The 25988-nt window shown below is 36.9% G+C and overlaps 1 protein-coding gene across 1 annotated transcript in view; it reads left to right on the top strand.

Annotated features, from left to right (window-relative positions):
- ADCY8 (adenylate cyclase 8) overlaps nucleotides 1-25988 on the top strand; it is a 116411-nt gene that overhangs the window by 56637 nt on the left and 33786 nt on the right. Inside the window, 4 exon segments of the mRNA XM_041488084.1 lie at nucleotides 4589-4716; nucleotides 13802-13960; nucleotides 17959-18229; nucleotides 23935-24132. Coding sequence (XP_041344018.1) covers nucleotides 4589-4716; nucleotides 13802-13960; nucleotides 17959-18229; nucleotides 23935-24132 — 756 coding nt within the window.

The following is a 25988-nucleotide window of genomic DNA, read 5'->3' as shown; positions in this document are numbered from 1 at the left end:
GTCCTCTTTTGTGCCTACATGACCAGGCTTGAGAACCCCCCTCCATCTGGCTCTCTCAAGGTCCTAGTCCTGTTTTCCAAAGTGACAGTGCTGCAATAGAAGGAATTTGGATGGAGCTCTCTCACCAAGCTGCCCTAAAACAGACTGCTGATTAAGAGCTTTGGCCTGGCCCCCCTTCATGCGGAGAAATGAGGTTTATCCAGGTTTCCTCTGCCTTTGGCACAGGTTTCAGGAACTGAGCTATTGTACACAAAGGCCAAGTCCTTTCCTTCTCCCACTCTGGCTGCCTTTTAAAAGAAGACTTACGTGTATAACTTCTTTTTGTTCTGTAGTTCAGTTGTAGTAATTTTTCATCCCCAATGTTCTAAACTTTGAGGTTGAAATCATAAAAATAGCAAAAAATTTTGAATTTTCTGTGGTCTATCCTAAGGGGTTCCCTTCAAAACTAGGTGAAATGATTAATTCAGCACTGGCAGAATTGAAAAAGTGGCATAGCTTATAAAACAAAATCACCTTTTTTTCCCTTGTCAGGAATTTAGCCCAAGGAAACAAGAAATATTAATGAAGTCTCTGACTGTGTCTTTCAGTAACTTGATATTTGAGCAACTCATTTCTGCAGCTCCACCTTATGCCAATTTGCTTTGCTTCCTTTCCAGTCACTAGGGGTATATTTAATAAGCTTAAACATAAATCATTCACCACATACAAGGTAATTATTTATGAAAAATCTGCATATTTTCTTTTTCTCTGGATTTAGGTGAATTGGAAAAAGTTGTTATTTTTTTTATCAATTGCCACTAAATTAACCTAGAATTATTATTAAAATAGTTGGGTATTTGAGTCTTTTCAATATCCCCAGGGAAAAATTCTGATTTAAATTGATCTTGGCAGAATCAGGCCTCTTAATCTTCCACTTGCAGCAAATAAAAGCTGCAAATAAGGGAAGAAAAGAGCCCCTATTTGTGACATGCAGAGATTTTAATTGATCCCTTCAATAAATGCTATTAATGAATGAGTATTGGAAGGGGCGTGAGACTGGTGGATACTGATGTGAATGTCTGTATAATATCCGCTGTCATTTACATGCCCAAGGACAACTTTTAGAATTGCATATGAAAAAGGGAAGAGGAACAAAATAAATTAAAGAGGAGATGATAATAACCTCACAATGGTGTAAGAATTTAATACAGTTGTGAAAAATATTTCCCGTACCAAAGTTCCTGTATGAAAATTTTCTCTTACTTAAATAATTTACTCATTTTACAGTTTCTTCATACATATTTAGACTTTTCATTCATTTTCATTTAATATCAACTTGCCACTCTTAGATACCATTGCAGTGAGAAGATTTTAGGAAGTGGGCTTGAGCTCTACAGTGTGAGGAAAATCTTGATTGATACTAATATAATTTTATACCACTGAAAAGTGGGCAGGCCTTGAAAAAACTCAGTCTCTGATTTAAAACAAGAGCATGGCTGCCCGCATTATTCATGAATCTAACCTTAATGCTCTCCTACAACCAGTCTGACAAAGCTTTGAGTCTAAACTGTAGATGTGATAAAGCTAGCGAGTCATTTGAGGGAATCTCATGAGACCAGGCAGTTTGCCTCTGGCAAAGGCAGATACCATTAGCCCCCTGTCCTTCTTGAGAGTCGTTGAATTACCTTCCTCTAGATGAAATATGTCCAGTGATAAAAAGCCCATAGTTTACTTTTGAAATGAGTATAATGGGAATAATTAGGGAAGCATAAAAAATGAAAAAGCAATGTAGTCAGGCTGTAACACAGATCACATTTACCAGTCATAATAATTTGATTAACAGGAAAAAAAATTAGGAAGCAAGGAGTCATTTAAAAGCTCCCTGTGGTTTTTTGTGCCAGCAGAGACACCTTTCCCGACTCCTGCAATGTTCCACAGGACATAAATCTTATGTGATATTTGTTAGTCCTGTGTGGGTGTTTCACACACCCAGGGTCTCACGGATACATGGTGAGTTTAGGCGCAGACAGCTGAAGTGAAGCCCAGCCAACAGCTTTAGCTGTGAGCTGGATTTGTCCCCAGGCTTCCCCGGCTGCCTTGCCTGGCTCTCCTCGGGCTCCAATGCTCGCTGGCATGGGGACACCTGACACAGTCATCTCCGCTGGGATATTGCACTCTGTGGATGACTTCCTGAGCTTTGGCAAATGAGCCAGGTGACATCACATGACAAGGGAAAGAAAACATTCATGAGGAGCTGAATGGATTTCCTGTGTCACACACACGCACTCACATTTGCACATTTCAGATCCTCGTTAGCAGATCTTGCCATGCATCAAGATTCTTATTCTTACAAAAAAGCACATCCCTCTGAACTTGTCTGCTCTATTCTGAATTTCAGACATGCAGGAATGTGATATAAGCCTCATCTGAATTTACTGGAACCAGCACTTTAGTCAGTTTAAGTGAGGCATTAGGAATCAAACAACAGGCTTATCCTATTGAAGACTGCAGTCTTTAACTGTGCTGAAATAAATTCTCACTTAATAGGGGTTTCCCATGCCATCAGATAGGTATAATAAATGTTGAAATTAAAAATGTAATTTAAAAATTAAAATATAATAATACTTGAGATGTATCTTTCTTCTTTCTTTTATTCCAGTCTTTCTTTCTTTCTTTCCTAAGCATTGACAGTTTTTCTCTTTTTTTCCCCTCCATTCCACTATAAGGTTATTATTTGTAATGTATTTGCAGTGGCTCTGAATAAAGTGCTGTTTTGATTTATTCCACCTGAGTCAAACCAATATGACATTATACATGATCCTTTTATTTTGTAGATGTAAAAGCAAACATCACTTATAGTAAGAATCAATTGAATGGGGCCTTTAGAAAAGCCAAAAAATGCTAGAATTTGTGCTTTATATCTTCATCTCTTTGCATTTTGTCTAAACGAGGAACACAGAGAGAAGCTTAAGGAAGTCCTCTTACTGTTTGACATGCACTGATTTATGCCATTGAGTCCTACCTACTTGTCAATTAACTTTTATTTTTCATAGTTTCACTCTATGTTAAAAAAAATAGGTGGAAAATGTGGTAACATCAGATCTCTAATTCTTTCCATTGAGGGGGAACTGTTAAAAAAAAAATGTTGTTTTGGAGGGGTTTAGGATGTACAGTTTTATTTGAAGCAATAAGAAAAATTCCCAGTGTTCTTGTGTGGGTCTGCAGAGGGGCTGAAAAGAAGGGGTTGAGGAAAGAGGAGAGTTATATATGAATTTTGACATTTTGGAAGCCTGGAGTTCAGTCTGGAATTTTGTGTGAAATGGGTACCAAGGCATTGCACTCGAAAGGCAAGCACTGGTTTTAGCTGGAGACTTAACCAAAGCTTCAAATACGGTCAGTTCCTACTGATGGTTTAAGGAGATTTTAGGGTGAATCAGCTTACTTTGGCCACGTGCCCAGAACAGGTTTTACCCTTGCTGGCATGCTTAAGGCTTCAGCTGACTTCTCAAAAAGCTTTGAGTGGAAGTGTGTAGATGCTGTGTGTCACTCCAGGATTGTATCAAGGCTTGTCTGAGGTTGACTACAAACCTTCATTCCTCCTAAGCAAAACTTTGAAGGGAACCCATACTTGATTCCTGGGAGAACCACCATTGACACTTGCTTCTAGAGCTTACATTTTTCTTTTTAAAGGTCTGTTACTCCAGCCTTTACTGATTGATTATTAATACTACACTCAATATTTCAGCAACTCTCCATCACAAAAACACTTCCTTGCCACAACTTGTAATGTTCTCTGTTCCTGTGCATTGATTGCCTCCTGTGAGGGCCCAATCAGCAGAATACATTGGGCAAATTTGCAGGTAATCTTGGTCTCATATGCGGGTCTGGGAACTGCAAAATGGCAGCAACTCAGATATTTCTGCTCACTAGAAAAGGATCTTCTAAACTAATGAGCAAATCACACAATAATATTCTGTTTCAGTATGTAATGATACTGTTAATATCTATTTTAGAAATTATTTCACTATTTGCTCTTAGGGTATAGGATATCTCTAGCTGGATGTCAAACATCATTTCTCCACAGCATGAGCCTGATGCAGGACAGCTTCTTTGAGATCCTTGCCACGCAGATACTTGATCAGTTCCTATAGCTGTTGGGAATACTTGAGTGTCACTCAACTTTAGGTGGGAAGGGATTTCAGTGGGAGGAAAGAGGTTTTTCATTTATTTCCAGTGTAAAAAGTGGGCAGGAAAACATGCCCTGGAGGAACATAGCCAAAATTGGGTTATTCATTATCTCAGCTGGCATTTCTGAATCCTTGGCCTATGTTCCACCTAGCTCTGATAAAACCTTTCTCCCCATCAGCAAGAACATCTCAGATTAGCATAAAAGAAAAATCACTATAGTCTTCTTTTCTGCAAATGTAAAGGTAGTTTATTTCAAAAGTGATATAAATCACAATTATATAATGACAAGCAGGAAACATCCAGAAACAAGGTGGGGTGCTGATTTTTTTTAACAGTAATTTTTCAACCACTTCTACTTTCAGCTTAAAATTATGAAAAAACATGCAAATGTTTTCTTTCTCTTTGATACATTTGTGTGTAGGAACACCATTGTCTCAGGATAAAGATCCTGGGGGATTGTTACTACTGTGTGTCGGGGCTCCCAGAACCTCGCCAGGACCATGCACACTGCTGTGTTGAAATGGGGCTCAGCATGATCAAAACTATCAGGTAATGCCTTTTTCTCCCCCTGATTCATTTTTTCTGGCAGTGTTCTGAACTTCCTACCTGAGAGTGCTATCACTAGACAAGTAATCATTCTGTTGGTTCAAAAACCTCAGCATTATCACTGTGAAAAGGACAGGACTTTTTTGATCCATGTAACGCATGGGAACAGTTGCTAAAATGATTTTATTAACCTGTGCTACTTCAGAGATGTAACACAATAGCTGTGTGTGCAGCTGAGAGGCTTCACAGTTCTTGGCAGCTCTCACTTCGTACTGTTGTCAATTTCAAGAGGAGACTGAAGAGGAGGAGTCTGAATTGCTTCCTAAAATCCCTTTAACAAAATTAAACCACAATATAAACACAAAATGGACAGCTTTGGCTATCCTTTAGCTTGGAAACTAGCTCATAGACAAACCCATAAGTACTGAGATTTTCCAGATGAACAAATTTTACCTGCTAAATTAGGTTCTTGCTTAAATTCACAAGCACTGGAAGTATTTTAATGAAGGAGTGTGCTCCCATCATGTAAATATAATTATGTTGCTGTTAGATTATTGTATTTTGATGCAATTACAATTAATAATAATCATGTTTCAGTAGCCTGTGGATAGAGCTTGTCCAATGAGTTACCATGACATTGGCTGACATCTAGTACTGCAAGAGAGGTTTTGTCCACCTTTTAGAAATGTATGGGGTTTTACTGATACAATGTATCAATTAAAATTTACTGAGCTTATATTCCAATACCTTTTCTGTTGTCTTCCCTAAAATACTGTTGCCTAACGTGTTATCCCCTTTCCCTGGATATTTTGCTGTCCAGTCTCTTTGTCTGCTTCTTGTCCAGACATTTTTGCCCCTTTTATCTGGGTCTGTCTCATGACATATATCAGACAGTTAATGCACACTGCGACTGCATTACTTAGCTCTTAATAGAGAAAGAATTTGACTAAAATTAATTAATGGAAAATGTAACTGAATAATGATTATGCAACAGTGATATCTAAGAAGGCTGGATTCAATTATCACAGGCTAAATGTTGAATAAAGTAATCAATACTTTGCTTCTGGAATCCCTACAGTGAAAGTGAAACATGAATTAGAGAACACAGAGACGAAAAAAATCTACCAGCATTGTTAAAATTTTTGGATACACACATCAAATCTTTGCATTTCCTTGGTAAAACTACCTGCAGACAACCCATTGTAAGCACTTTTTCTTCTAAGACAGTAAATTTCTCTCCATCTCCTTACACATGTGGAAGTCTGTAACATCCTGTGCCCTTCAATGAACAGGGTCTTGAAGGCAGCTATCCAGTAGAAATATTGTTCTATTTTTAGTATCTTAAATGACAGCTACAGTCAGTCGGAGCCATGACACCAAAGTCCATCAGGACTTGGGTCATCCATCACAGACTAATTCAGTTCAGATTGACCCCAATTTATTTGATAATCCCAGTATCTGATTTTCTGTCTATGCAATGAGCATGGTTCTTCCCCCAGGCTTTTCTGTTCAGAGTAAAGGAGCCTTATGTTGCTTATCTTAATGTGTGTTCACACAGTTCACAGGGAGGACCAATCCTGCCCTGGAATATTAGAAATACTTCTGCCCACATTTCTGAGAGATTTTGGAGTTATCTACAGTCTATTAAAATTAAAGAAGTAGATATATATCTCACTGAGAGATTTTGGCGTTATCTACATCTATTAAAATTAAAGAAGTAGATATATGTCTCACTGTTAAGATTTAAAAAAAAAAAAAAAAAACTTTTTTTAAAAGTGAGGTTTTTATCACATTGATCCCCACAGAATTTTACCATATTTAAAAATTTAAAATGTGACATAAATTACATTTGGTATTAGAAAATTTTTCAATTTCATCAGAAGATTTCAGAAAATATTTTTTTTAAGTCTAAAATAACAGGGAGATGATCCAAGATATGAGAAACCATCATTCAGATTGGAGAGCTGCACTGAAGTTATACAGACAAACATTTCTCTCCATTGACATTGGTAATGTTGTACCAGTGAGCACACCCTTCTGGAGAGGCAGAGCCCCATCAGAAAAATCCCCTGTGATCTCAGGATGCCATTACTGAATACTCCTTGTATTGTCCTCGATAATGACTCCATGGTCAAAGGGAATAGAAGAAGAATGTCAGGTCCATTCATTACATGACATGTAAAATAAATCTACATGGGCAGACTGTCTCACAAGGCACTTCTGAGTGTTTTCATACAGCTCATAGCCATACAGCTAAATTGTTAATTTATTGTTAATTGAGACTCTACAATTTGATTTTAAGCTTGAGTCTTGCAGCTCCATTACTCTTTTTGTAGGTGAAAGGAACTGGTTAAAACACAACAAAATAATTCAAGATATTTTTTTTCTCTGTAATGTTTTTTTCTTTTGCATTACCATGCTTTGTTAAACATCCCATAAAAGAAGCATTATTATTGTTATTCAAATCTGTCTTCTTGTTCTTTGCTGTCTTAACTGCTGAGAACAATTGATGGTGACTTTTAACCACAGGAAGATGCCATGGAATCTGATATTTACTCCAAAGTAAATGCTCCACCACATTTAGGCATGAGAAAAAATCCATACTCCATCTGTGCTGCAAAACCCAAAGACCTGTAAATTGTGTTTATCTGCAGCTGGAAATGTGAAATAAAGTAAAAAGGAAAAGCTCTTCACAAGGAGCTCCTTTATTCAGCTGGTTTTCACATTTTTTCACGTGCAGCAATAACTCTCATTTTGTTTAATTTTATTGTATCAATGCCTGTCTGGACTGACTGTTGATGGAAACAGGATTCCAATGGAATGTTTAGTCAGGAGATGATAATTCATTTTAACAGTTATCATTTCATGATAATTCATTTTAACAATTATCAGCCAAGAAAAGTGGCTGTCAGGAATAACACCACCTTCTCAAATGTCCTTATTCCTAAAATCTCTGTGACTGGGAGTAGAGGGGAAGGGAGATTGTATGAGATTCAGCTCCTCAAGGACTCATTTTCATAGTGTAAGGGTGGAAATGGCACAATATATATAACAGTGGAAATTCAAACAAACCTTTGTGCTGGTACATTTGTTTGGTGAATCAAGGAGTCCTGAGTAGTTTCATTTGTTGGATAATTTCCCACTAAAAACCATCTGAAAGAGTAACTATTATGACAGAATAAATGCTCCCAGCATGCAATATAGTCTAAACTCCAGAAATTAGATAACAGCTTGTCTTCATTAAAAGTCTGTAATTAAGTACTAATATTAAGGCAAATTCATGAGAGAGGGGGGAAAAAAGGAAAACTAAAAAAACCCAAACAAATCCACGATCAAAAATACCTCAACTGTTTTAGATAACTGACTGCCCTGGCAGGTTTCCTGCTTTTAGCATGAAAAAACTGCTTTTATCATCAGCTGTTGAGTATTAACAAAAATCATGAAGTGTTCAATTCTTGTTAAAAAAGTTACTCAGGCAGTAAAAGAGACAGGAATTGCTTTCATATTCCATTATTTATAAATTATTGAATTAAGTAATTACATATTAATATTATTCATCCAGTTCTGGATTCCTTCCATAGATTATTTCTCCTGTGATCTACAAGGCCCTTCCCATGATGCAATGAGCTCTGATTCACAGAAGAGAGGATGTATTCACAAACTCAAAAACTAAGGCTTAACTTCATTTCTGTGTGGTGGTGGAAAGGGATTTTGTGACATATTCACAAGTCAAGCCAGCACTTTTTAGACAGTTCTAAGACTGAATATAGGTTTCTCACCAAGACTTGATCATATTGTCACCTCCACATGTCCGTTCCAGCCACTGGCTCTGAATGGAGAGAACATCAGAATAGATTTTCTTTCTCTGTTTTTGCTGTTGGATGATGATATGAACTAAATCAGGTAGAGATGAATGAGTTCATGCATATCTGTGACCTCTTTCCTTTGAATGCACCACGAAACACAGTCAAGACCACATTGAGAAAATGGCATAGGACTCTGTGTGCGTATGTGTATATATATATGTATACACATATGTATGTATGTATATATATATTTACACATATATATGTATATATATGCATGTATATGTATACCTATATGTTTATATTGATTTTTATAACATATTTCTCAAATCAAAAAGTGAACTTTTAATAATATTGTTTGTGGCCCCTTGTACTATATTATTTTCCTGCTCCTCAGAGCAGATTTACATAAGGAGGAGGAATGCAGCAGTATTAATTCTGCCCATGTAGCTACAGTTTCTGTCTGAACTCAGAGCAAGTCAGTTATATTAGTGATGGGTCTGACAATATGAAACTTCTCCAGGTAAGAGTTTCTGTCTAGATTAGATTACAGCTCTAAATCTAAGGTAAACTCATCCTGGTGTTATTTTAAATTGGCTCCTTGGGAAAATATCTACATTAAATTGTAAATTCAACTTGTGTGAAGTTCATCTACAAAATGTTACATCCCACAAATCAGACTGGCTGCACTGTACCATTCAAAGATTTCAGTACTTTAGTGTATCCTGTTACCAAGCTTTTCTAAAATACTGGATCTCTCCTTCACATGCATGAACCAGTTTCTAGAGTCACACTGAAAAGATCACTTGCCTCACTTCATCTACTATCCTCTCATGTCAGCACCAAAATCATTTGAATTCCTTTAGGAAAATTCCATAATTCTGTTGAGTCCAACCAAAATGTTCCCTATATAACTGAATGTTATGATCAAAGTACATTTCAGTTAGCAGGAGACAGAGGAGATCACCTGTACATCCTTCTGCTCTCAGCAGTCAGCTAAATTCTTTATTTACTTAAACCAGAATACATAAACTTTCATATTTCCCCTGCATGAGGATGATAATGACCATGTCTTGATAGGTAAATTGAGCAACCCCAGAGAATTTTAGCCATCACTAAGAAAAAGTGGAACAGACTGGCCAACTCCACTCTTCTGAAGTCCTTTTGCTTCCAAATCCAGGCAGCTGCATTCAAATTACCTACTAGAAATGGTCTGGAACAGGATGTGAAAGGGCTTGTTGAGAACCAAAAAGCATTCTGGATTGTTTTCAGTATCTCAAAGCAGATTCATAACCTTGCACAAATGAACTGGTCAGCACAGAGGCAGCCTGTGTGGCACTCTCAATCTTCAGGGCCTGAATTCGAGGGCATTCAGATTTTTCACAGCTACAGAAAAGGCTGAAAAAAAATTCTGACTTTGCCTCACCTTCTTCATGCAAATAAGAAAGGTTTCAATTAACACCACAAAAATCAAATACCAATCAAAGAATGCTGACCAGGAGGAAATGCCAAGATCCAATTAAAATCATTGAATTTTTTTATCCCTGGCTAGACTGAAATCAGATGAATGGCAAAAATAACACCAGTCACAGTTACCTCATCCTGGATAAGATATCAAAGCACTTGTGAGGCAAAGAGGACTGCTTTAGAGATCATCAATAATGCATATTCGTGCATGCACTTTGTCAGTGTTTCTGCAGAAAGTCTGTAAAATAGTTGAAGAAAATAATTTTTTCAATTAGAAGCTTCACTGACAGTTGATTAAATTTAAGAGACAGAAGAACTAGATGTGGAATATCTGAGCTGTTGCAAAATGGACTCTCTCTTTCTTTTTTCTCTACATTTTTTATCTAGTACATGCTATTATTTCTGAGAATTTTTTTCTGAATACGTTAGAACTACCACTATTGATAAAGGTGATCCAGGCTTTGTTATTTCAGGCTTTGTCTTTCCTGTACCTGTATGTAAACAAGACCTCCTAAAGTATGTGGTAGTCTGGCTGCTGGAGAGTTAGATTTGACCATGATTAAGTCCCCTTCTTTACATAATTCAGAAATCTTTTAAAACCCACATTACTCCCAATTTTAAGTAAAAATAATAACTCTATGACTTCTTTCATGCTTACAAATCACCTCACTTTTAAACTTTTTACTCTTTGCAGAGAAATTTTTAAACAAAGTAAACCATTTATTCTTTGTTCAATTTAATATCTTACAACAAAAATTTTACTAAGACTATCATTTCCACAACAGCTTATCAACAGTTCTCCTTTCAGTCTTGTTTTGCAAATAATAAAGTAATTTGAGAGAGGGTAGATCACTCTTGTGCTTTGATTCATGTCCTGGACAGGGCTATTTAAGTATACTTCAGACTGCCTGTTACTTCATGCAATCAGATCCCCTCCTGCACTTATTTTCCCACCTATCAACACAGGAGCACATTGCTGTGCATGACAAGAGGAGATGCAAGGACAGAGCCCTGCATGTGCACCAGCACTGCAGCAGACAGAGACAGAATGTCCTCAGCCAAGGGGTGCAGGCAGGAGGCCAAATCCACTCTGACTGCTGATGAAGAGCTGAGATCAAATATCACCTGAACAGCACATAAAGAGTTGCTGGGAGACTGTGAAAGACAGATAAGGCAAGGAGGAGAGGACCTTGATAAGTGTCTGCAGTGCACTGCAGGAGGTGGTGTGGACAGCACAGCTGTGTGAGGTTTAGGACAAATGCAGAAGTCCTGTGTGGCTGGTGGAGGGTGCCAAAGCCTTCTCAGGCCATCCCCACATTTTTATAACAGAGGAAAAGTTTAATCCAGAAATCCTTAGTGAACACTCTGGAAATAGAGGGGCACATTGCTCAGTTGCGCCATCGTTTGTACCTGGTCTCTCCAGTGATACCCGAGTGTGTTAGTTCTCATATAAGATATACAAATAGCTGACCACAATTTACAGTATTTAAAATGAATAGAATAGAATAGAATAGAATAGAATATAATAGAATAGAATAATAAGCTATTTTAGTTGGAAGGAGACTACAGTGACCATCTTGTCCTGCTGCCTGTCAATTCAAAGGTCACCAAAGTTAAAGCATGCTGAGGGCATTGTTCAAATGCCTCTTGACTGTGGACTTGGGGCAGCAATCACCTCAGCAGAGAGCCCATTTCACTGTTTGGCCACAGTCATGGTGAAGAAATGTTCCCTAATGTCCAAGCTGAGCATTCACTGATGGAGCTGTGAGTTATTCCCAAACTTTCAGTCACTGGATCCCAGGGAGAAGAGCCCAGCATCTCCCTCTCCCCTTCCCCTCTTCAGCAGGCTGTGAGAGAGCAACAAGGTCACACCTCAGACTCCTCTTCTCTAAACTAGACAAACCTAGAGCATTCAGCTGCTCGTCACAGAACATGACAGTTGGTAAAATAGAAATTAAGCTCGTAAAATAGCATTTGTGTCTATATGTGTATAGAGAAAGGTAACATAAATACAGGCTATTAAAACATTTTATTAAACTTAAACCTTCTTATTGATTGCATTTTTCAATGAAAAGCTTTTTGCTCAATTATTCCTCTAAATGCAATTACCATTTATTTCAAGATAAGGAAATCAAATGTAAAAGGAAAAATAATTATCTTAGTCTGAACAAAAGGAAAAGGCAGACTGGAGAAACAATCATGTGAGGAATTGTGTGATAATTCCTCTAACAGTTATGAGTGTCAGTTTAGATATTTTTATAGCATATAAAAATTATTCAAAATAGATTAAAATCTCAACGGTCTCACTTCTATTAGCTTCTCTCACAACACTTGAAGTGCTTCAATGTGGAGGAGTTGTTACATATCCCATCTTCCAGGGATGGGTAATTGTTTGTATAATTTTGGTGTTTCAAGCCCTCTTGCTTGCATGCAATGAAGAAAGTAATAAATGAAAACTACAGACTCTAAGGACCCAGACAAATTCCTTTGCAAAGTTTCTTTTTTTATTATTTTATGATTAAGTATTTAAAACCTTTTTCTTTTAGATAGCTGAAATATATTGGCATACTGATGTGATTAACAGGTCTTGTAGGCAAACTACTGCACTGAGACATCATATGCCTGCCTTTCTCCAAGTTTTCATAATATGAAGGGAAGGGGAATGATGAATTCCTTATTTTCAATTTTTTGCATTTTTGTGCAACCAGTTTCCATTTTAGAACTCTTGGGTTTGGGTTTGATTTTTTTCCTTACAGACTGAGCTGGTGTTCCATTGCAACAATGAAATCTCAGGTATTGAATGCAGAAAGCAATTTACCCTTTTCTCCTCTACAGAGGATCTGCCGAGGTCGTTACTGATTCATCTGAGGCAACGGTAGTTTACTCCAGAGCAGTGAAATAGAGCTGTTTATTCTTTCCCTGCTCTGTAGTGTGATCTTGCTGTGCTTCTATTGACTTCAGTGACTGTAGAGATGGGGCCCTTTACAGAGACACAGCAGGTTTGTAGACCAGCAGTAGCAATACAGTTTTCCTATCCTGAGCACACAATTTAAAGATTAATGAACACAAGCTCTAATACTATTTCTGGTGCAAACAGTTATTGCCATACAAACAGAACTGGAAAAACAGTCTCTTAAGAAATATGCTCATTTGTGTTTATTTTTGAGAGGGGAAATTGTCTTCACCATCCCACAGAATGGGCAAAACTGATTTTAAACTCACATGGTTGTCATGACAGAGCACAGGGTGTTCTGGCCAAATCTAATGAAAATAATCATTTGACAAAAAGTAACTCTGGAAAATCCCAATCAATAAAATAATATTTTTTTAAAAAATTGAAAATAAGTAAAAAATACACAAGAATATGAAAGAATGGACAGGTTTGATGAAAATAGTTCCTGTTTCTGAACTGTCCATATTGTTCCTGACTGTTCCATACTGTTCCAACAGTTCTGTACTGTTCCTGAACCTTTTATATTTCCAAGATAAAGCATTCAATAAGTCCAACAAAATATTTTCACTCAGACATCTTTTTCTCTATCTTTCCCTTTCTAGCTGATGGAAATAATAAGTAGACCACTGAGCCGTGCATGTAATTAAGTGCTTAATGATAACCTGGCTTTTAGAATAATTTATCACTACTTCTACCTTTGTTATTTAGAAAGTTCTCTCTTCATTTTACAGGCTAGACTGCACTTTGCAGCTAATTGACATCATATTTTACATCATACCCTTTTCAAAATGATATGGAAAATTTTGGCATATATTTTCATAAGTCTGGCCTTTTTTCTTTCCTTGTGTGTTTTGTTTAACAGATACGTCAGATCAAGAACAAAGCATGACATTGACATGAGAATAGGGATTCATTCTGGATCGGTTCTGTGCGGAGTGCTGGGCCTGAGAAAGTGGCAGTTTGATGTCTGGTCATGGGATGTGGATATTGCAAACAAACTCGAGTCAGGTGGAATTCCTGGGTAAGGCAAAGTGTACTTCCCACAGTCAGAAAACATTGCCAGCACATTACACTGGTAACCTTGCCAAGAGATTAACTGTTTTACATCATTTCATCAACTATGACCTTTTTTTTGCTATTTTGCAGTTGGCAAGGATTAGGGAGACTATAGCCAAAAAAGGAAGAAATGGTCTGCTTGTAGAGCCATTTGAAAAGAGAAAACAAAAATATTTATTTTTCTTTGTTACCCCTGATTTTCTCAAAAAGATCAATTTTTTGTTTTCAGCCTTCATAGTCCTCAGAAGTAGCTCAAATTTCCCAGTTAGATGTTGACCATTCATGAGATTTTCCAGGCTTCATTCTCTCACCTTTTTCATTCAAATAATACTATGAGGCACAAAGCTATAATTTGTTTTATTTCATAATGCACAAACTGGGAAGAATTATGTGTTCTTGGGTTATTAGTCTAATAACAAGGTGGTATGAACAGCAGGATCTCTGGGAAGTCTTTTAAATAATTTGATGCTTTAGTAGATGTTTTGAGATATTTATCTTAACCTGTCTATATGTGAAAATGCATGGTTTGCCACTTAAAAAGCCTAGTTTCTTTCTGTATCTGAGTGTCTGATGTGGCTGATTCACCTGAAAGTTGAATGTTATTTCTGCTGGATATGGCCTTTATATCCTGCTAGTGTGCAAGCTACAAATCCTAGATTTGAGCAGTAGTGATTGCAGGAATCGTCTGCTCACTTTCAGTTCCACCTGCCATTGATGATGAAAGATGTAGAAAAGATCACCTAGACAATTCCAATTTTAGCCATGGAATTTGGAAGCTATAGCAGCAGACATCTTTATGTGGAAAAAAATCTAAATGGTGCTGTCACCTTGAATGACAGAGATTTTCAGTCGTCAAAACTGAGTCATGTGCTGTCCTCCCTACACACACATCAGGATCTGTCAGAGCTGTCATGTTCCCAGGAAACTGAAAGGAAATTTGCTTCATATATTGCAAATGCAGGCCCCTTCCACAGTTCTACATAGTAAACCTTTATTCTAACATATATTCTTGGAATTAGCAGAAAATGAAATTGTGCATGCTTTGAGAACAACTTCTCTACTCTGCATATGTCACCCATGTGTAAAATTTCAGAAAAAAAAATTCCTTTTCTGCTGTTTATCCCACATGATATCACCAGATGACTAAGAGGATGCTTTGTTCACATGAGCAAATTGATCATCTAAGTTTCACCATTCACACCTGCAAAAAGCAGAGTCTATTGCTGTCAGTGTGTGCAAGTCGTACGGCTATTAATGAATAACCCAGAAAAGGTGCAGATAAAATGCTGTAGATAAAATGCCTGGCAGGTTTTCAGTCTGTCAGAGCAGAGTGATTTCCTGGATATCAGTGTGCCAGCAGAACAAAGCTTGGATGTGACAGCAATGAACCAAGTCTCTCAGAATAGTGATTTACATCAGAGTTTCCTAGGGTGCAGAGCAGATTTAATAGATCAGTTAAATTAATTTCAGCCTCTCCTTACTTCTCCCTGCCACCAGCATCCAAATCCCCCCACTTGCTGTAATACTGAAGTCATTCCCTTTCCTAGAGCAGCTTCACCAGGAAAGCTGCCCTGGGGTCGTGAGCAGTCCTGTTCTCACAGTGTAAAACAAGAGCAAAGATGAATTGCAGCATTTTCCTGAGGGCATAGTGGAGAGAGGCAGCTGAGGATGGGGAACGTCCTTTTAACCAGTCTGAGAGCAGGAAGGAAGGGGCTCAGCTCTTCCCCTCAATGCCTGCACGTCCCCCTGAGCCCCCATCCACCTCAGGTGATGCAGGGAGAGATTGCACCTGACAGAAGGAGCAGAAACCAGCAGACCAGCTGCTGAGGGGAAGGCACTCAGGAGCACTGAGAAAAAAAAATATAATTTCTGGTTTTCTGAGAGTAAAAAGTGTGTCCACAACACCTAAGAAGGAAATCTTGTGATCTGGTAATCAGTGACATTCTTCTGCCAGGATTCCATTATCGAATAGATTTCACCTAGTGTATGTAGGTATTATTCTGCAGTACTGAATTGCATAAATCCTAGGTAATAATTCATTTTCAGTGATGTCTCAATGACAGGTATCATCTGACACTGTGGACCTGATACACTTTCAAGAGCAGGTCAGGCAATACTTTTTGACTTCAATACTCAGGTTCCCAATGTACTGTATTTGTAGAAAATTAAAATATATCTCTCCACATTTTAAGTTTTTTTAAGCAAGCAGTACAAAACGTGAAGCCAGAAAATACTTATAATCTGCCAACTATTTATTAATATTTGGCCCATTTAAGGATATCACATTAATAGCTATCTCCATACTCTGGTAAAGCTGTTATCATATCCATCATAAAATCCATATTTCAAGGCTTTATTTCCTAAATTATATTAGTTGAATCTAAAGAGATAGATAGTCACCTTGGCAACTAGTGTATCACTTTCTTTTTCTTTTTTCTTTTTTTTCTTTAGTTTTAGGTTAGTCTTTACTTAAATCAATTTAACCTATTTGGATGTGTTAGGGCTAGGAAACTCATCATCGTTCTGAGAGGTCACATGCTTTGCTGTTTAAGTCCAGGCCAAAAGTTGCTTATATTTGAGTGACATTTTTACTGGGTTTTATCATGAGTTTTACTAATTTTTCACTACAAAATACTACTAATCTCTGTGGTCATTATAACAGCATGCCTTTAGAAAGAGAAAGTTGTACAAAACCTGGGAAAGAAGCAGGGAAGTTGAGACAGTTTAAAAAATGGCTGGGATACAAATTTTCCATCTTTTAATTAGATTTTTATATTTAATAGTCCACATGGACAGTTTGTGCCAAGTTCTGATACTTCTGGGCACTTCACACTGCTTAAATACAACCAGAACTTTATTTTCTAGCAATGTATACACATAATATATGCCTTTTAGTCTTTTATTCCATCAAAATATTATGCAATTCAATTCTCTATTGGCATCCTTTGAGTCACAGAAGGAAGTTCCCAAGGGACATGCTAGGACCATTTCCTTCACAGAAGGAAGCCAAATTGTGGTGCCTGAGAAAAGCAATGTAGCATGTATCATCAAGAAAGGATCAGGAATTTCAACTCACTCTGAATATTAGGAATTTGCATGCAAGTCTGTCTTTCAGAAAGTGACATACACCCAAAGTTTAAAAAATCAGCTGGGTTAGGGTCTTTACAACTATTTCCTTTGGGCTAGATAAATGCCTAATGAACAATTCTTGCTGCATTCATGATGCTGTATTGTACAGTATAGGATAGCTAACCATGTTGATGGGCTCTGGAGGTGTCTGCAATTCTCCTACATGCAGGAACTTGAAGATTCCTTAAAAAGAGTTTGGCTGGAAGGCATCCAAATTCCTATCATACCATTGCAAAATTTGAGCTCTTTTGCATGTAATCTCTTAAATTCAACTTCTCTTTGGTCAAAGCTTATTGAACTCATTGCCTGTCTTAATAGAAATCGTTATATTGCTTGCCTTTGCATAGTTCTCCTATTTCCCTAATTCACTTCAGGTGCAATCAGACCACTAATTTCAAATGTTTAAGCTACCTCAGGAAACTGAAGGAAATGAAAGACCTTCATGTAAACTGCTCCAATGCCTACTATTTATTTTTCTCTCAACATAGTTCCCTGAAGTACAATTTTCTTTCACTCAGAATAGCATTTTACTTGGGTAAGTCTCCCATTAAACTATTAACTCTGAGCAGAGGTATCAGGTGTGAATGTCAGAGTGTTTTTCCTGTGACAGGACTTTGTGCATTAATGATATCTTAATGATGTAAACATATTTTGAGATTATTTGACCACAAATACAGCTCATGTTTTTAAATGCACTACTTAATTTTCATTGTTTGCAATAGAAAGCCTTGTATTTATCCATGATGACAAACAATGTAGAGTTCAAAACCTCCTTCTAACCTATGTATAGTAGAGCACAATCAGTATTTGCTACTACTTATTTCACTTATACAGGAGGATTCACATCTCCAAAGCCACTCTGGACTGCCTGAATGGGGATTATAAAGTTGAAGAAGGGCATGGCAAAGAGCGCAATGAATTCCTGAGGAAACATAACATTGAAACTTATTTAATTAAACAACCTGAGGAGAGTCTGTTGACTTTACCTGAAGATATTGTGAAAGAGGCTGTCAGCTCCTCTGACAGGAGAAGCAGTGGAGCCACGTTTACCGAGGGATCCTGGAGCCCTGAACTTCCATTTGATAACATAGTGGGAAAACAAAACGTAAGTCAAACTTCCTTTAATGTCATTGAGATGAATGCATGATTGAGTGCACTTCAACAACAGAGGCCTCAGAGGAGGCAACTTCATCTTTAACCTTTATTCTAACATGTACTGTAACAGCAGAGGATTGAACAAATTGTTTCAAGGCAGAAAAATCATGCATCTAAACTGGGAAAATGCCAGTGAAGCAGAGATTTTGGGTTCATTGTTTTTTTTCTTTTTCCCAACTGAAATTAAATGCTGCATGGCTTAGTTTTAATTGAACCACTCCACAAAGTAATTAAAAATAAATCTAATGTTACTAAACTAGTTGGAACATTCTAGTCAGAGGGTATATCCCATTGCATAGTTTCACTGTAGGTCTATCAAATTAAAGGGATGTGGGAAAGGGCATTTTCCCAGAGGAAAAAGCGTAAAGTAGTTTATTGATATCTGAGGGAAGGGGAAAAAAAAGGACATTGTGAAATCAGGTTCTTTATTTCTCACTTTTTTAACAAAAAATAATTAAAAACTCATACTCTAAGATATAATCAAGGTACACTAGCAGATGAGTTAGATTGTAAGGACATCTGTAGCTCAATAGAAATATGAGATAATAGCAACTTCTCCTGGTCAGATATCTTCCAAAAGCACTGCATGGCTGATTGCCAGTAACCTGGGAACCAACAATTGTTGTGCAGTAAAAAAAAATCATTTGTGAAGTCTTGTTGTTTAGAGGAATTAAAGATTGAAAGGTTAAAATGCCCTCAGACTCCACTTTTCTCACTGCACTTGGAAGATTGATGAGTCTTTATGACGCAAGGTCAGCTGAAGTTTTCTTCCATTTTCTTTGAGGGATCTGTAATGACAGATGATCTTCTGCTGCACATCCTTATTCCTACTTGTCTGAACTGTCTGTTGAACTTTAAGCATTGTTGTGTGGAGGTCTTGCTTTTGTCAACTGTCTTCTGCTTCTTACAAATGTGCTCAGAAGTGATAAAATTTCTCAATCAGTCAGCCCACAGCAGTGTCTTCATCTCTCCAAACTGAATTTGAGCATGGCACAGTTTGCTGTTATATAAAACACCTGTTTTATATATGTGCTGTACATCTGTGTATTTGCCTCTACACTGCCTTACAGTATTCTCTGTAATTTGTTGACCTGTCTCTATATTGTCGTTTCATTAGGAGTAGAGATATGGGCGCATGCTGCTGTGAATATCTTGTGATCTCTCTCTATTTCTTTCCCTTTAAGATATTCCAGTCTTGTAGTAAAAAATAATCTCTGCAGGGTAGGCTCTTATTTTTTTTGTCATTTTCTCAGCTAAACCTGACCTTGATGCTAATAAAGGCAAATAAAAAAATAAAGGATTAGTAGGTTTATTCAATTATTGATCAACTCCTAGTACTAGCAAAAAGGCCTTGAAAGTAATTGAAATAGGCATAGCTTAACAGTTTCTTTAAAACTTTTTTTTTCCTTATGGCAATAAACAATCTACTTTTAGAACAGTTTCTCACAGTTTTTTTTTAAAGAATTTGAAGTGGTGTTTGGAAAAGCTGTAATTTTATATAACACAGTTTAACAATAAGCCTTTTGGTGGAGACAAGATTTTGAAAATCTGCTGTTCTATGTATGATTCAATTATTATATAATTCTTTATTTACAGTTGAGACAATAGGCAGTATTGCTCATAAATAATGTATTTTAGCTAAAAAATTCAGATTATAGATTTAAATTATACTAGGATGTAGTAGCGTTTTCCAGAGGTGTGTCAGTCTTGGATAGAATAAGCATTTAATAACACTAATTAAGCAGCTTAAAGGTCACTGTCAGCAGCAGGCTTTGAGAATCATAGAAGCAGCAACCCAGCAGTGAATCACTCTGTATGTTTGAATATTTGCCAACAGAATTTAAATTATTTCTTTACCCAATATAAATTACAATAAAATTTGAGCAATTGATCACATGTATCTTAATTTTAACTCTAGCTATGTTAGGAAGCATGTGAAATCTCTGGGGTGCTCTTAAGCCAAACTCAAATTTATCCAAATCCACACTCATTACCTCCAACTTGTGTTCTGAATCAGTGAATTGCAGATGTTCTTATGTGAGTAAGAAACAAATAACCACTTTTTATGTAGGCAGTCACAGATATTAGCAAAAAGTACACCTACATCCCAAATATCACTATGTGCCCTTGCTCTGATCATGACGCAAGCCAAGCGTGCAAGTTCTTGTCTGAAATTCAAATATGCCCAGTTGTAGTGGGTTTGAAATTTGGTTTCAATAAAAGAAACTTCTAGTATAAATGGAGGTTTCTGTTATTGAAATAAATGTCTGGGCTTCTTTCTTAAAGCAAAGAAAATTGGACAGAATTTATTTTATTTCAAGAGAGTAAAGGCCTCCTCCTCTAGAATGAATTAATGGCTGTTTAAGTTGGAATTCTTCCATGTACCTTAGAAAAGGAGTAGCTGAAAGCATAACATAGTCATTGGATGTGCCATCAGGAGGCACCTGATGGGCCTGTCAGTATGTGAATTAGGAAAAACAGCATATTAAAATGTCTGTCTTCTACAGGTGTACCTTAGTAGTGGTTGCAGTGAAGCTTAACAGTGAGCACAGAAATTATACTAAAAGACTGCCAAGATGACAGACAGGTGTAAACAAAAGAGTGGAAATTAGTTCAAAACCAAGGTTCCCACATGTTACCGTTACCCCTCTGTAATTGTTGTTATTTCTGGGCTGTGATTCCCCAGCACTCCCCAGCTGTCCTCGCCACTGACCAGTGGTACACGATGTCCCTGTGTCTTGTGCCACATCTCCTGCCTCCTGACTGTTGTCCAGTCCCCAAAGCATCTCTGCTGACCCCAGCTACATAGGATTGGGCAACTGAAAGTACTTGGAGTGTATATTGAAAGAAATTGAACTTTAGACACTGAGCATGTAGACACCAAACTTGTACACACCCTCATTTAAGTGTCTTCATCTTGAGCTAAATCCTATCTGCAACTTGTCTTCTTAAGCACGTTACCTTTTATTTTCCTATTTGCTTCCAAAACCTGATGCTCCCAGTATGAAAAAAAAAAATATTTTTAAGCCTTCCTAAGGTATTCTAAATGTCACAGATTAAAAATTTCCCTTCTTGTTGAGAGCAGGATGCTTGGACTTTTTGCAGGAACACTTCCAGGAAAGAAGTAAAATCTAATCTAGCTACCTTTTAAAGTCTGTATAAAATGGGTCCGAAGTTGGAGTTTTATTATGTGTTTGTTTTAATTCATCTTTCAGTTTCAGATGCAAGTTTGACTAGACTCTTTTTTTTTAACAGAACTTTGTGTTTGTTCCTGTGTGAACGGTTATTGTCAGCATCAGAAAACTTCAAAAGCTCATTGTAGAATTCATAACTGTGTCTTCCATAGAGCTGCTCACAAAAGTGTAGGAGAGGAGGAAGAATAGGAAGAATGAATATTTCTTTGTGTTTGCATAAAGAAGTCTTAAAAGATGCAGAGCAAAGAGGGGAATAAGTGACAAAATGTGGTTAGAACTTATTCTTGAGACAATAATTTGCATGATGTTTTTTCATTGCTTTTATATCTAAACACAGGGAAGCAGTTTTTTTTAAGTATGTGCATGTATATGAGGGACAGGAAATGATGAAACAAAAATATGAATTTCCTTGTTATATTGTGAATATAAATGCAAATTCAGAGTCAATTTTTGCAAAGTACTACAGGCCCCATGGCCATAGTGGTGATATTATGTCATGTTCATCTACCATGAGATGTAAAACACTTCATACATTCAGCAAGGAGACAAGCCTTCATATCAATCACAGCTTAAAATAGAATTTTAACCAAAATATAGTTGCTTAACAGGATGAACTGATATTATTTTCCTTGTATAAATAAAACAAAATGCTCGTCAAAAACATTTGCGATGCTCTCCACCCTCGTTTCCAGTGCAGAAGAAGAAATACAATGTAATTCTGAGGAATCAATTTACACACCATATCTGATGTGATCTCATCCTTTAACAGGGACTTCAGACACACTCATGCCCTTTCAGCCACCACAAATTGGTAAAAGCTTTTCCTCCTAGTTCAGTTTAAAAGAGATAGGAGTACTTAAACTAAAGTAGTGTCACAGTGTGTAATAATATAGCATTTATCCACTTGCCTTGATTGTTTCCCCCAAGGCCAAGATATGAATTCAGACATATCTGAACCTAAGCATGAGAAAAGTTTCTTTGATACTGTTTTTTTCTCCTAATGTTGATAATAGTGATTTGCTAGACAGAAGAAAAGAGGGTTCAAGCAGAGTGTCATCCCAAACCTTCTCTACTGAAGCCCTTTTTCTACTAAACAAACAGGAAAACTGCTTTTCACTTTGAAACAGAGAGAAGATTTTCTACCTGTGTTTTGGGATCTTAAATTACTGTTAATAAGATGGATATCTGTAACTACAGAGTCCATGGACTTGATTTTAGGATTGTAAGGAAAGTTGTCACCTGGCCTTTGGCAGTGGGTACTTGAGTCCCTTCCTGTGCTTTAATGTGCTGCCCAAGAGTCATTAGAATATGTTTGTTTACTATAATTTGAATATCAACAAGGGAAACCTCCCTATAGCATTTGCCCAATGTAATCCTGTGATAAAAAAGAATTTGCCTTCCAGGGGTATCTGGTGGTAAAACATTCTAAGCTCCTGTTTCAACAATGCCCAATAGGAGAGAGAGCTGAAGGTCTTTTCAGGCAGGACCTATGGAATAACTTTTCTCAGGCAGAATTTTATTTCCCACCCATAATAATGCTGAAATGTCTTATGCTATGATGTATGAAGTTTCACATCCTTTCCATTCATTAATAATTCTTAACCCTTGGGAATATTACAGTAGTAGAGTTTCTTTTCCCATTCAAGTGGGAAAGAGCTGCTTCGCTGTGGTTTGTGTCATGAAATGGCACCATAAAATGGGAATGAGTTATTCTCTTTATGAAAGAAAACTCTAACTCTTTGCTGAAGCTGAAACACCCTTCATACTATATCTGCTAAAATTCCTTTGTGAAGCAAAATATTTTCATTTTTTCCTTTGATAAGTCATTGAAACACCAAAGGAATAATGTATTTGAGATGATATTTTAAATACAAACATGAATTACAGTTAAATTAAATCATATAGCCTAACTGTAATGTAGACTGGCTGAAACAGACCAGTAGTGAAGAAGAACATATTATCTGAAAACCCATGCTGAACTAATCAGAATGTCACCTTCTTCACTCCTGACTAAGTGATCTGTTCCTTAACTACACACATCCAGTAACTTTGAGATAAGAAAAACTTCATTACTCCTGTGTTGTGGGCTTTGTTTTATATAGCTTCCATTCTTACTTATTAAAACACACCATTGAGTCAGATATCCTACTGTTATTTTGGTGTGTACTCCCCTCATGCATGCTTTAATAATTAAATATCAGATTTGGAAAGTGGAATATAGTCCTAATGCTCAGTGCAGCAACAAACCTCCTAGCCTGTAAAAAAGAAGGCATTAGATGCTCCCCTTAATGTACTGTATGTGTCTAGTGGAACAGACTTATTATTTTACACTTCTATAGATTTCATTGAATGAATTGCATGGAATGCTGTAACGGTTTGCAATGCAACATGAACTAAAACATTGCATTTTTAACCCAAGGGGACCAGCAGGTTTATTCTGTTTGCATGTGCTTTCCCCTAGACTCTGGCTGCCCTAACAAGAAATTCAATAAATCTGCTTCCAAACCATCTTGCACAAGCTTTGCATGTCCAGTCTGGGCCTGAGGAAATTAACAAGCGAATAGAGCACACCATCGACTTACGGAGTGGCGATAAATTGAGAAGAGAGCATATCAAGCCTTTTTCACTGATGTTTAAAGACTCCAGCCTGGAGCATAAGGTAGCTGGGGCTTGGTAGCTGCAATATTCACAACTCAAATTGTAATAAATGTTCACTGAAGTAGAAAAGCTGTAGGTTCTGGCTTGTGTTGTTTTTTCTTGCTTTGTTTTTCTTTTTCATTCTGTTTCAGTTATCAGAAGGCGGGGCTGAGCTAGAGTTCATAATACACAGTGACATGATGCAGGTGCTATAATGCTGAAATGATTGCATTTCCTTGTTGGAAAATATCTACACTGAACAAACTCAGTTTTTGAAAACAACAGCCACTGTCTGGGTTGAACTTGGTATTGAGTACAAGCAGTTTTCTGTCAGATGGCAGGTTACTTTGGCACTAACATTGGTTGAGCATATTAATAAACTTACATTTTTATTCAAAAATATATATATCTATATTTGCATAGATATGTTCCTTCCATTTAGTCATAGAATCCCTCTGATGTTCTCTATGCAGCTGCAATATTTATTTGAAGTCAAGAGTAATTTTTCAAGTCTGTCTTAAACATCCTTCTTAAAAGAACTGTTTCTAAGAGGTAAATATGGTTCATGTCTTTGCTGCTTCTCAACAGCAATATGATCTTATTAACTTCTCTTTCTATCTACATCCAGATGTAAGTTATAAGTTTTAAAAGATAAGGTAATGGAAGAACACTCCTTGACAGCTGATGGCATGGGGTGAAGTTGCACAGGTCTGAAATAATTTCATTTACTTTCTTTGGTAATCCCATATGTTATGACAGTGCAGCAACAGCAGGTCTGCAATACTATGTGCACTTGACTGAAAGAAAATACAAATAGCAGGGAATTGAAAGCATGGAGGCTCACTTCTCCATCATCACTCTAACTTCCACTGGAAAACAGACATTTTTACTTGATTTATGAGAGACTAGTCCTCAGGAAGGCGGATAAGTGATAAGACTGATAAGTCTTATCACGACAACTGGAAAAGAAAAATTCTGTTTGAAGTATATCTAAGCCCTTATGGTGCTAGTAATCTTGTAGAAGAAACAACAAATGTTTGCTGAAACAGAATTACAATATTGCATTTCTTCATGAGGATATTTACACTGAGACACAAGGTAGAACCCCCAAAACCAAATTATCCACAAATAATTATCTACTGAAAAGGAAAATATGAAGATAGTTCTTTCAGTGCAGTCATCATGCAAAGCTGACACGGACCCAGAGCAAGCAAAATTCAAGATCTCCACTCTCAAATGAACTCCTACATAAAGTCCCAGGAGTCCTGAATAATCTTTAATCTTTTCAAGACACAAGATAAAAAAATATGGTGAAAGAATCTGAAATGTTTTGGTTAAAGGAGGAAACAGCCTGATCACAAACAACTTGATGAATGAGCAAACTTGCCAGTGGCTCACCTTGCCTTACTGTGCTATTTAATCACAGAAGGCTTGAGCTGGTGCAAAAGGGTAAGGGCACTGCCCAGAATCAAATCCCATATCCAGAAAATAAACTATCTTATTATTTTATATTTCACAATTGTCAGCCACAAAGAAAAACTATAAAGTTAGTCTGGAAGTAAATTTAAATGCAATTTAAGAAACTAAAAAAGATCCATGCCCTGATCCATCACATTACATGGTCAGATTTAAAATATTAATAAAGTTTTTAATTGCATCTGAATGAAAAAAAAAAAAAAAGTCTATTTAAAACTTAAAGCTTTAGCAGATTTGGTAAACTTTCTTCCCAGTAAGGTATTTCCAATGGAGGATTGGGATGCAGTGTTTGGAAATTTATACTTTCATTCAATATTTCTTTAGGTGTTAGTCTCAACTAGTAGCACAGGCAATAGAAATATAAAATCTGTTCAGCAAAGTTGACTGAGTCTTCTTTCTGTT

The sequence above is a fragment of the Pyrgilauda ruficollis genome, unplaced genomic scaffold (genome assembly GCF_017590135.1).
Source record: "Pyrgilauda ruficollis isolate IOZ18807 unplaced genomic scaffold, ASM1759013v1 scaffold87, whole genome shotgun sequence".
NCBI classification, from domain to species: domain Eukaryota; kingdom Metazoa; phylum Chordata; class Aves; order Passeriformes; family Passeridae; genus Pyrgilauda; species Pyrgilauda ruficollis.
The sequence above is the reverse complement of the archived record's forward strand: the minus strand, read 5'-3'. Positions and strand labels throughout refer to the sequence as shown.